We start from the raw sequence: 12,827 nt of genomic DNA on the forward strand, positions 1-12,827 counted from the left end.
TCAGGGCTTAGGGCTTCTGCCTAATCCCAGGTTTATCCATTCTGGTCAGCTCTGAGACCGAGAGTATGCAGAGAGGAAGAGATTACCGTCCATCACTGATTTTATTCAGTCAGTGTTTGCACAGCAAACGGCAAGAAGAATCCGTTATTAGTAGCTATTCCACACCTCAGTGCACAAAGAGGAAGAGCAGTAATAGTTACAGTTAAACATCTCTCCTCTGGCTGCTGTTAAACCAGCTGATGTTCAGAACTGAGGAATTCTACTGTGTATCAACTTGAAATGACTGAAAGTGAAAGTGTGATTGAAGCTGTATATATATTTGCTAACTGAAACTAACTAAATAAATAAATGATCATTTTAGAGATCAAGACAGGTTTATTGCATTCTGTCAGAGTTAAAGTAAAACATAAACTAAAAGGGTCTCTAATGGCTGGCAAATCCGTGCTTTCTTGTGAAGGGCTTGTCATCTTCACAGCAGGCGGTTTTGTGCTGAAACATGCTTTGACGTGGCTTCCTCTGGAGAACACAACCTGTCGCAACTTCACACTGTGTCCTTGTCACAGCTGCAGGTTTAAGTCAGTCTACATCACTCTGCAAGAAGGATATTTGGCAGGAGCTATTTGGTGGCATGTTATAAAACATAAGCTACAATTTGAAAGGTAATGACTGTTTTTTAGACTAAAAACTGGCTTTTTTCACCTCAAAAAGCATGGTGAGTTTTCTTGCTCTACTAACAGAATTTCTGTCAGGCCTGACATGTCTCTGCAGAAAGCATGCAAATGCATGAAATTTAATACATATTCGCGCTGACGACAACAAAGCAAATTGCTGCATCCTTCCACAGGTCCCTTGAAGTGTGAGACTTTAAGGAAGAGTGGTTCTTTTGAAGGCAGATAGAAGGCGTTGCAGGGCTGAGAGGTGCTGCAAAGGGCATGTCCAAACAGACTTTAGGCCCTGAGTGATGGGACAGGGGAAACGGTAACAGGACACCTCACCCTTGCTCTCATGTCAACACAGCCATGTGAATCACAGCTGTGAGAATGCCCGAAGATCCAGGAGACAATAGGCGCCAACTCTCAGCAAGATCTATCTGTGATCTATGTTTTTACAAAATCTGCAAGCTTTGTAACCATCAATACGTTGGTCAGCATCGGCTGCGATTTTTCCAGCCCTTTGAAATGTTTTAAACAGTTGAGTAATAAATCTTTATCTCTCATCAGGGGTTTCTGTAGTAGGTCTCACGTGGAAAAGGATACAGTTAAGATGCATTGCATCACTGGAGTTTAAAGGGCTCAACTTAAGCACCGCTTCACTGGTGAGCCATGAATTGATGAAGGTAAGAAAGGTAATCCATATGGCTTCTGTAGTAATTCAGAAGGTAAGTAGCTGTGTAGTTACCTGCTGGCAAAGCACATTTACTGGAAAGTAGAATAAATAATTATGTGCGGTGTAAATATATATTCACACTGACTCCAAGTGGAAACAGTAGTTAGATAAATGCAGTTGATTGAAACAGGGAGAACCAAAGGTAATATAGAAACTGACTGAAGAAATAAGTATCACAGAACACATGCTGCTTTTCAGTTATCAAGTTTATTGGCAGGTCTGTGGACCAGAACCAATGAAAAGGTGGGTACCAGTGGTCTAATCCATGTTGGGTAGACTGGGTGTGCCTTAATTCTCCCTTCTAAAGATAAATTCGAGCCTTCAAATGATTGTGCCAGCAATACATAATAGCAAATGAGAGACTTTAACTGAAAACAAATCCCTTTTCTTTTATTCCCGGTTGAAACTGTTGACTTGTTGGCATCTCTTTGCAATTACATAATTTCAGAGATAGAGGGCAGCAGACATCAGTAAAACCCCCCTCAGTGGGTTCATCCATTTTTTTTGACTCGCTCTTTAGATTTTTCCAATAAATGTAATCATTTTGCTTGTTCGTAGTGAATCTGTAATGCAGTACCGCAGTAAATGCATAACATTAAATTGCAAAAATTCATTTTTTCAAGTAAAATCAATCCAATCTCATCACTTTATTCATGTTTTCTAATGTTTTATTTTGCAAGCTGATGTTAATGGACACAGAACACAGTAAAATCATTGAGGTTTTGTCTGCCTGACAATCTGTAAAGCATGTTTTGTGATGATTATATTACAATGATGGTTTTTTTAAAAAGAAAAAACAAACTAAATTGATACATTTAATCCAAAAAGATTACACAAAATTAAAAAAAACAAACAAACAGAATAAATAGTTATTTTTTAAGAATGGAATTTCAAAAACATATGAATGAAAAGAAATTTACATGGTAATATTTTTACTGTATCAGCAAACACTTTGCACTGTCATACCTTGATATCAAATTTGATCAAAATGCTGAAATTACATAATTGTTGCTCAAAACATGACATTTAAGTGTAAGGTACTTGATCCAACCAGACTATTCCTGATATAGTAAGACTAAATATTATAAATCTATCATACAATGAACAAGGCTTTACCGTGTATCCAGACCTTACTGTGTATAACCACAGTTGGTTATCTTTCATTACAGTAGGTTTCTTGAGAAAGTCTTTAATATATCAGTGGTATTGAAAACTCCATGGTCTCTGTTGCACTAATACATTGTTAAGTCCATGGGTGCATCCTCTGTAGGCTTCTGCTGCTCTTTTTTGCGTGTGTAGGCTGCATGTTCATATGTGTAGATCAAGGCGATGGCAATGAGAGAGAGCACTGTGTAAGGGATGACCAGGTAATATCCTACCTGCATCACTGAAGCCTTTCCCTTCAGGGCTACTGGAACACCCTCAGTATACTTTTCTACAAAGGTTTCTGCCATATTGGTCGCACTGATGTTCACCACAAACAGGATGAGGACTATCACAGACAAGCATGCTGCAGGAGAATAAGTAGCATTAGAAATATCACAAACAAAAGAATAGAACAAAAATCACACCTTATTTTTTCATGGAAATGCCCCAGCACTTCCGCTTGTGCAACTGCAACATGCTTACTGCTATAACATATCAGTCACTTACCACTGAGAGAGCTGCAGATGTAGACTCCAACAGGCCCCATGTAGGTTTCATAAGGATTGCTGACACTATTGTAGAGAGAGATGAGGATGCTGCATGCCGAAAACAGCAGACAGAGGGCAAGAAGGCACAAAACCAGACCGTGTAGGACTACTGAAGCAACTTCTCTTCCTGCCAATGTAGGAATCACTAAACACAGAAACACATGTTATTATGGTCCTACATTTAATGCTGTACTGAACTTCCATGTTTATTGAGTACAAGAGGCTGGTAAAACTGCCCGAGCAGTTTCATTCTCCTTCACGATGGAAGTTTTGATAGCATTTGTCTTTATTTTGAGATATCTGTCTGGGACTTCTAATCATAACAGCTTGTGTCAGAAGGAAAAACTGTTGACAGTGTGTTCTTTTCATTATGCACACTAAGAGCGACACAGATTCTAGAGTAAGACCAGAAGCTGGTGGTCAAAATTAATCAAATTAAATTTAATTTTCCCCATTGCTTGAAGGTAGGATGTGTCAGCGACTGAAATTTATTAAACTAAAATAAAAACAGTTACCATTGTGGAGATATATGAGAGAACTTTGTTGTTTGAGTCTGTTTCTAGTTGGTTGAACTTTTGAAAATTACCTTGGAATGTATCTGTAGCTCCAAACAGGGGGCAGGAGGATCTCTCTAATATTCCATCAAAAAGGGCCAAGGTGATCTCAGCAGATCCATTGTACAAACCAGTAGCCTTTCGTGCGCACTCCATGGTTGTTATAACCCACTTTGTTGACATGCCATATCCAATAAGCCCAACAGATATAGATGTAGCCAAAGCACTTGATATGAAATGCAGAGTCTTCTTTGTGGAAGGCATTATCACTGTATTCCAGTTACACTAGTTAAACACGAATCCCAGAGTTTCTTCTCTAAAGCTCTGGTGAAGCCACAGAATGAGATCAAGGTCCTCTGAGCCTCTAAAGATTCTCTAAGTAATTCTCATTTACCTTCCTTGTTGGAGGGGAATATAGATAGCTGGTCATAAAATGTCATGTTTATGGCTGCGACCTTTGGTTTGAAGGGAAACATGGAGCTGGTTGTCATAGTAGAGACACCTGTTTCACCAACAATAATCCTGGTGCCATGCCATTGTCATGTAAAAAAAAAAGAAAAGAAGAAATATACAGTTTATTTGTTTTTGAAGTAAATTATTGTAAAGTGCAGATGATGAATCTGAAGATCTGAGCCAAACAAAACCCAACAACTTCAAAACATGTAAAAGAAATATGTCAAATCTTTCAAGGATTCTTGATCCTGTAATTCAGGAACTTCACACACCTTCTGCTGGACTTATTAAAAAAAACGTTTGCAGCCTTTGGTTTCAAAGTCCTTTCCTTGATATTGCAGGGCAATAAAACTTATTGCAGATGAATTATTTATCTTGCATGAGAAAGAAAATTACTGGAAGAGGGCTGTCACTTAATAACACGCATACGTCATCAATAAAGCACTAAAGCTATCAGGGGAGTGTCACAGATTATAAATCACATTTACACTATATAAAATGTCAAAATTACAGAGAAATCAGATTAGCGTGTTTCACTGTGGATCACATTTCACAGTTTTTTTTGCTATTTGCTGCTTTCTGAGAATAGACAGGAAGAGTGTTCTGCTTTTCCAGTATGACTGGAGCTATAAACCTCAGGGCAGGGATACATGCCTCCTGATAAGGACAGATAAGCAGCTACAATGATCGAGAGAATCATTTTTTTCCATTCCCCTAAACCATGACGCATTCAATTCTTTGAACGTGTATTTGCTCATATTAACAAAAGACTCTTGTGTCGGTCTATCACCCATTGTTGCAGTTCAAAAAATTATACATAATTCATTCCCTTTATTTAAATCACAAATCCCCCTCGTTTCATCTCTAGTATTAACTGTAAAATGTAATCCTATTAAGATAAAGCACACCTTCAGAAGGAACCACACGACTTTGTAACAAACAAACAAAAAAAGTGAATCTGTAATGCAGAAGTCCTACACACACGTTGTAATAAAGTTTGTGGCCAGACTGCGGCTCCCTCTCTTCGCCAAAAACAGAGAGGATCCGTGCGGTTGCTGACAGCTCTGTTATATTGGAGTAAACACAAACTCCTCCCTCCCGGTGACAGGCGGCAACACTGAAGCGTCGCCTCGGCTTTTCCAAGACAATCTGCGCTCAGGACTGAATATTAAAGCCATCTAAGGTGAGTGATGAGATTCCTTTATGGCATTGCATCGTCTTTTTTGCACCCGGACACTTGTATATCGAGGAGGTGAGGGAAACATCCAAATTTTCAGTCATTTTCCCAGTCACGTCAAACGCCGTGTTACCTGTCCGTTACGCACAGCAGCGCGTGGAATTTTCACATTTAGCGTCCATTTCAGGTGCGCATTCAGCTTTACCGTTGCAGTGAGTGAATTCCTCGTAGAAGTCACCATGTTTATCGTGTGCTTAAATGCTCTGAGCTCTCCTTTTGACAACCTGCAGCGACTTCTGTCAACCCGGTGCGTCAGTGAATATGGGTTAATGGATCAAGCGTTTGGAGTTTTATCCTGATCCCCTGTCTTGGGGTTTAGTCTCCCCCTTCTACCTTGTTTAACCGTCATGTTTTTATTTAGAAACCATAACAATAAAAATGATCATTCTTGTCTTCATACTTGCTAGCTGACTCTTACGTGGGCTGCAGTTGTGCCAGTTTCAACATGTCGGTGACCACGGCTGCATTACTACTTCAGATATCATGAATGGTCTCCTTAGACTTGCAGTCATAGGAGGACCCAGGTTTTTGAGTCAGGTTAAAATTTGACTCAAGTTTAATGTTATTTGGTTGCTGAATGCTCTGTTGGCTCCGAAGCATTTGAACATTGGTTTTAATGTAATGATCACCAGAAATGACATTAATCCCCAAAGGGAAGAACTCTCCCCTGGGAGGTTAGAGGTCAGGGCCAGCAAAAAATAAGCATCCCCGGAGCAGATTGCTTGTGGCAGTTTGCCAGTTCAATGCAAGGGGGAAGATGCTGTGCTGTATTTGGCATTTGATTCTTATCAGACCATGGAAATTAAAAATTAAATGAACCGAGAAACAATTGAGTTTGTGCTCTGCTGACCTTCAACAGGAGCGGTCACTTTGACATCCTGTACTGATGGATGGACTTCAGTTTAAACACCACGCAGAAACAGATTTGTAGTCTTGCACTGAAATTAATTCTACATGCTTTTCATGTCACATTTTTCATTTCTTGCTTGGCCTACAGTGGACCAAGCTGCCACTGTACTGTCACTACACACTATTTTGGGCCATAACATTAGCCAAGTTTATAGAGGTGCTGTTACTTGTATTAAGTCTGTTAGTCATCCTGACACAGCCAGGTTCTACAGCCTGAGTAGAGCCGCCTCCAGAATAAACTTGGATTAGTATCGAAAATAACAAATGTCTGTAATATCTGGTTCATTACAACATAAAGGAGCTTAAGGATCTTGCCAGACAAACCTGAATACTCTGTCAAGCAAAGGTTAGTTCTTTGAGGACCTACCAAGATTTTCTTGCTACTAGACTATGAAAGACAAATCAATTACATGTTCTCTAGAAACCAGAGAAAAATTCTTAGAGGGAAGGTATTATGCTCGATTCTTGCACTGTATTCTGTATTCACTTTATATAAGGCCTTGGTGCAAACCCTTAGGTCATACGCTGTCTGAAACAAGCCATTTTTAACTTTCATCTTCTTCCTTTTAAGCCAGCTTTTTTTCCTGATTGGTCGCCCGTTGCAAACAGAAGGTTTGATCTGTTAGTGGCCAGGACTTCTGCTCCCAGCAGGAGCTTTGTGACTGGGATGACAGAAACAGATTGTCTAGAGCAGTCTGAGGCCGAGGTTTTTTATTCTTCGTGATTAACTGCACATACCGACAGCTTTTTAATATGAATATCTTCTATATGTATGACAGAAATAGGAAAACGCATAAAGGGTCTCTGTTAAATTTGAAAAATAAACTGTAATGTGTCTGTATTGCTTCATTTTCTTTTTATTTTGTAACACACCTTGCATCATTCTGCTGGTTCAATATTAATGCAGCTGTCATGCAACATGTTCTCCTTAATGCTCATTTATCTTCTCTTTTGTCTCTTATGTAGACAGTCTGTGTCTGAATTTCATTTAAATTATACAGCATAGACCCAAGGAAGATTCTGACACTGCTCTGGCAGAAGCTAATGAGGATGCAATGAAATAAACAAATAGTTTGTGCTCGCCAAGACAAATGAGTCTGTGTAAGGCCGCGGGAAGAAATAACATTTGACTGCTGAGTGCTGCTGGCAGATTGATTTGGCTTTCATCTTCTTGCTATTCATATTTGACTCGAGCGAAACGCTATTCGTTGAGGGTAATTTGTACTTGCTCTGCTGAAGGATACCGGATGTAAGTTAATCTCTGGCATAATCAAAAGGCCCTGTCCGTGGTATGTTCTGTACCTCCTTCTTTGTTATATCTCGAGAAATAAGTGTGAGAGCGCGTATATGTTGTTTGTAATAGCGCCTTGGTCTCGTAACTACTCAACAGTTACTAGCTGCAGCAGTTATTGCCAGCTTACATTTAATTGGTGTTTTTATCACCGCCAAGATGTTCTTTTCTAGTTCTGCTCTGCTATAGATAGAACTGAAAACATGGTATGTTGGAATGTGGTGAATGTAAGTGCCTTTTAGTGTGGGTGTGCTGCGTGAAATGAACAGATGTGATGATTAATGAAATCCAAAGTGAGGTGGGTAGGAGTGTGATGTCCATACCTGTAGTTTCTAACAGCTTGCTGGATATAAACCTTAAATTGCCAATTCAACTATCTGCCACTTCTCTCTTAAGTTCTGGAAATGCTTAACTTTGACACATCATGTTGTGCTCTCTCCTAGACTGCAAATACATTAACTGCACTCTGCTTGAAGGTTTTTTTTTTCAAGCACATGTTTTTTCACGCTCTTTTCAAGTAGGCGGAGAAGGAACTAATTGGTATAAAGTTGAAACATTTAGGGATGAGTCTGGTCTGACCCAGAACTCATCAGATATTTGCCAGCGGAAATGATCATAGCCTTGAAAAAGGGCTAATGAATTAGGCATGGGAATTGTCACAGTAAGATCTTCCTTTTGATGCAGATAGTATTTGTATCCAACCTGCTATTTTTTCTGCTTTCCTTGGTGGAAGTTTATTGAATCCCATTAAGCTGCAGCATGTTGCAATCGTAGGCTTGTTTGTGCTTGCGGCGAATGTTGCAGAATTCAAACCCTGCAGTCTTCCTTCTAGATGTTGGCTTCATCCTGAAAACACTAAATAATGAGAAAACATATCTTTAGTCATGCAGTGAGAGAAGATGGAAAATTAACCCTTGCTTTTAACCCTGCTATTCCATTTTACATCCAAATACATAAATGAAAAGTAATGGGGAGGATTAACTGTATAGATCTTCTGTTTTTAGATGTGAGCTCAATCGACAGTTAAAGCAAACTGTAACTGAAAGCACTGACATAACAGTCAAACTAAAAAAGCAGAAACGGCATGTTAGTGGTGTTTTGCTTCCTGCTGTAGGGCTTTGGTAGGATACAGCCAGGCCTGTAACCTCAGTGAGCTGGGACTTAAATGACACACAAAGGGTTTTCCATGGAAGGAGGCCTTGTTACATGGATTAAACACGTGGCTGCTACAAGGGCAGACAAACTGCAAGCTGAACAAACTGGTACCTGCACTTGTATCTTTCTGAATCACAACAGTCCTCACCACCTGATCTGTTACACCCCAGACCAGCACAGCTGCAAGGAAACGAAGAGACTCAACATCTTTTTTTTAAAATAAGTGAAAAACATTTAATCATGTTAACATTCAAGGTTGCCGCTCCTTTTTTTTGTAATAGCCTAATTTGGCATGTAGTTCAGGGTACAGCCTTGCTAACATACTTTTGTTTTTAAAGTGTGTAACTTTCAGTACATTTTGGCCCAGTATACACACCACTACTGTGTTTTAGGCATCCTTAAAAAAGAGCGACTTGTCAGAAATGCTGCTGGCCTACGTTTAGTCTGAAAAGTTAAAGATTGTTTTTGTCTGACTGAAACGCAGACTTTTTGTAAACAGTGATGCAGACAGCCACGTCCACTTCCTGATTGGTCTGCTTTTTGTTTTTGTTTTTCAATTTTTGTGTGTACTACTTTCCCTGGCAATGGATTTCTACTAAAGAAATCTTGTTTTGCTATTGTTGTCTTTTCTCTGTAATCATACACTATATGAGCAAAAGTACTGGGTATCACACAGCAATGCCCAGTACACTACACATTATGTATCATATCTCCAGGACCTAGTCCGTCATGGCATGGCCACATGTCGTCTCCATCTGCTGGGCAGCCTGAGGTCTTTTGGGTTCTCTGGACATTATTGAGGACCTGTTACGACACAATGACGGCTTCTGCAATCTTGTTGTCTGTTGGGGAGCTGATAGCATAGAGAAGGACAGGAAAATAGCCTTGTAAATAGGGCAAGTTCTGTCCTGGCTATTCCTTCTAGACTATATAGAGGATGTGGGTGAGAGGAGGATGTTAGCTAAGCTGATGTCCATTACAGACAACACCCTTCATGCCTTGCATGAGACTGCATGAGACGAGGCCCTGAGCAGCTCCTTCACTTGTAGACTGCTATAGCCACTTTGTAGGACAGAGTGCTTTCGTTGGTCCTTCATCCCGACAGCAGTCAGACTGTGCAACACCCACATAGGATAAATAGAAGCTAAAAAATACATTTGTATCCATTACTACTTCCACTGCACCTTATGTGCAAGTAAAAAGAAGATATTTTAGTGTATTTTGTCTTATATAGTAACCATTTGTACATAGTATGGTACACTAGTCTGCTTAATTATTCTATTTTTATATTTTTAATATATCTCTAATTGATTTTTTTCTTCCTGACCCTTGTGCTGCTGTAATCACTGAAATGCCCCCAGTGCAGAATTAACAAAGTCCATATATACCATGTAAACCCATGCCATGAAGCTCCCAGCACACAGTTGTTCTCCTGATGTTAATACCAGACGAGGTTTGGAGCTCAGTTATTGAGTTAGCAGAGTGTTGGAGCGTTTTACGTACAATGTGCCTCAGCACTCAGCAAACCCGCTCTGTAACATTATATGGTCTGGCACTTTATGGCTGACTTGTTGCATCGACGGCATCCTGTTACAGTACCACACTCAAATTCTTTGAATTCTTTAAAATGACACATTCTTTCACAATTGTTTGCATAGGCAGACTGCATGCTCAGGGTCTTGATTTTATACACATGCGGCAATTAGACAGAAAACACTTGAATTCAAAGATTAACCCAATACTTTTGCTCATATAGTGTTAAGTTGCTCTAAGTCGCTTGTGTCTCTTCTTGCTGCATGACTCCTTGTTGTTTTTGTGGCTGAAGATATCTTTATGACTCAGTCTTGGATGTTGTTGCCATGCTCAAGAATGGATTTTGTGGCTGATCAGATGCTTCAGTGGGATAGATAAGAATCTAAGTATTTTAGCGTCCCTGTAAGGCCAAATTGAAGTTGGGGAAATTTGCTTTTGTTTACTGTCAGCTGTGTTAAAGAGTCAGCTGGATAGTTGAAGCATTGAAACAGCTGGATAGAGATCAAAGTTGCCTCTTTTCAGATGCTTCGGAGCTCACTCACCTCTGTTCAAAGGAGGATTGTAAGTTGGCCCTGTGAAAAAAACAGTGGAGCTGAACACATGAGACACAAAAGAAGAGACTTTAAAATTATATTATTTAGGCCCTCCCCTTGAAAAAAACAAAATCACTAAAAGAGCTGCTTCCTGTCTCATTTATGCACCTCAATTATGTGTACCTACAATGATTATTCACTGGCATGATGATAATGATAACTGATTAATCATGTGAGTCATTTTCAAGCAAAACTGTTTAGCCTGCTAATTTAACAGGGGTTTGTGATGGCTTTGTGCTCTTAGAAACAGCAGTGGAAAAATTCAAGGACAGGAAACACAACTTAGCAGTTAGTATGAAATAATGTCTACTTGTGATGGTGTATCACAGGTTACATCCTGAGCATGACCCTGGATTGTAAGCATCAGTAAGGAAGCTTTTTACCTCAAAGATGGAGCCTCAGGAGAAACTAAAACTGAGTTTGTGCAAAAACAATTATTATGTAACCATCTCATGATCCTTACTATTCATTTTAGGATACAGACCGCTAGGTTCGGCCCACCTGGTTTGAATAAGAGAATATAGCCCAGGGACATACAGAATTATGTCACTCCACAAGTAGTAATGCGGGTGTTACCTACCCCAGACAACGCATAGTTTTTTAGTTGTGTTTATGGAAGTTGATACATAAGAGCTTTACAAAGTAGACCACAACGCTTTTAGATGACAGGGTTTTTGGACAATGGTATACACATATTTCTGTAATCTTTTAAGTGTCTTTATGCTGGTGCTGGCTTGTGTTTTGCAGGAAGTGCAGCAGATGGACAAAATGTATTTTTTAATAATCACAAGGCTCAGCTGGCCAGTTTCTTAAGATATGATTCTAACATAAAAATTAAGCATTTTTAGCTGAAAAATGGCTTCCTAAATCGGTGACCTGCTCAGTGCAGGTAGGGTGGAGCCCAGAAGAGATTAACTCCCTGCACACTGTGGCGTGACTTAGCTGAAGGGAAAGCAAACATATACCGCTCTTGGCTTAAAACATGTTCAGTCCATTTTACTTTATCCGAATGGATGACTTGGAAAAACAAATATTAGATTTTCGATGGAAAACAAAGGGCAGCGTAGAGGCTGGGTTCACATTGGCAGCTAAGAAGAAAAAAGACTCGGCTTTTGAGGATATCTTTCCAGGCTCGTTTGTTTATTCTTAGCGTGATTCAAGATGCAGTCATCTTGGGTCCACAGATGTTACACCTACACATTCCATTATAGCTCGATGTTTATGATAATGTGCAATGTCTCCAGAGTTAAAAAAAAAGAAAAAGAATAACGCAAAACTGAACCTTCCCCCTGTCTGTGTGTGGAGATTAGTGATGTTTCTAAATAGTATCTGGAATTACCTTCTTTTTAAATTTCAACCTGTACTGAACTTCCATATTTTTGCTTAGATGCATTTTAAGTGGCTTTTAATTGAGTCTAAAAGTGGCTGCGTCGCATGTGATGATAGCGCATATAGAAAGCATGATTAACTTATCTCATCTCTTCTGCAGCACAATTTACAAAGGGCTCACACGATCTTGTGACTTATGTTATCAGTCCTGTATAATGTCAGGTAGGTTTATTCTCTGCAATATGTCAGCATATGCAATAGCCTTTCTTTTGCATCGCCATAAACTGCTCAGTTGCAGTGGCTCTTGTCTTTACTAAAACATTATTGCCGGGTGCTACTCTTTCAGCTAACATCAAGTGCAGTTAGTTTACTAGTTGTTGCGTGTTGTAGAGTTTATCTAGTGTAAAGCATTTGGGTGCTGATCGTATGGCGATAACATGAAAGCTGGGTGTAACTGGTGCGAGAGAAAGAGTGAGTGATGGTGAGAATAAGGAAATAATGGTTTGGCTGTGTCACTACAGAGGGTGTCGACATGGAGGAATACAGTGCTTAATGAATAATGGATGCTTACTAAAGAAGCTCATTTCCTATTCATTCTTTCAAGGCTGCTGCACAGGGAGTTGTTTGTGATCATTATGTCAGTCCTTCAATATTTTCATTGTGTGTTTTCAGAAATATGATGCAGTTTGACGG

At 39.6% G+C, this 12,827-nt stretch overlaps 2 protein-coding genes across 4 annotated transcripts in view; one reads left to right on the plus strand and one right to left on the minus strand.

Annotated features, from left to right (window-relative positions):
• Positions 1–2,319: 2,319 nt before the first annotated feature.
• On the minus strand, positions 2,320–3,968 carry clrn3 (clarin 3). The gene is made up of 3 exons (XM_085415314.1): positions 3,667–3,968; positions 3,040–3,225; positions 2,320–2,896 (listed from the first exon to the last, which is right to left on the minus strand). Exons 1-3 carry the CDS (start codon positions 3,896–3,898, stop codon positions 2,619–2,621), a joined length of 696 nt encoding a protein of 231 aa, XP_085271440.1. The 5' UTR covers positions 3,899–3,968; the 3' UTR covers positions 2,320–2,618.
• A 1,189-nt stretch (positions 3,969–5,157) lies between these two features.
• Positions 5,158–12,827, plus strand: part of ptprea (protein tyrosine phosphatase receptor type Ea) — a 57,870-nt gene continuing 50,200 nt past the window's right edge. Inside the window, exon 1 of one of the 3 annotated variants that reach the window (XM_085416714.1) lies at positions 5,158–5,270. The gene's annotated coding sequence lies outside the window, so the exon portion shown is untranslated. The remainder of the gene's footprint in view (positions 5,271–12,827) is intronic. The other 2 variants (XM_085416717.1, XM_085416715.1) reach the window with 2 other exon arrangements.

Source organism: Rhamphochromis longiceps, linkage group LG8, assembly GCF_057381845.1.
Source record: "Rhamphochromis longiceps isolate RC_006_pf linkage group LG8, R_longiceps_female_GT1.1, whole genome shotgun sequence".
Taxonomy (NCBI): Eukaryota; Metazoa; Chordata; class Actinopteri; order Cichliformes; family Cichlidae; genus Rhamphochromis; species Rhamphochromis longiceps.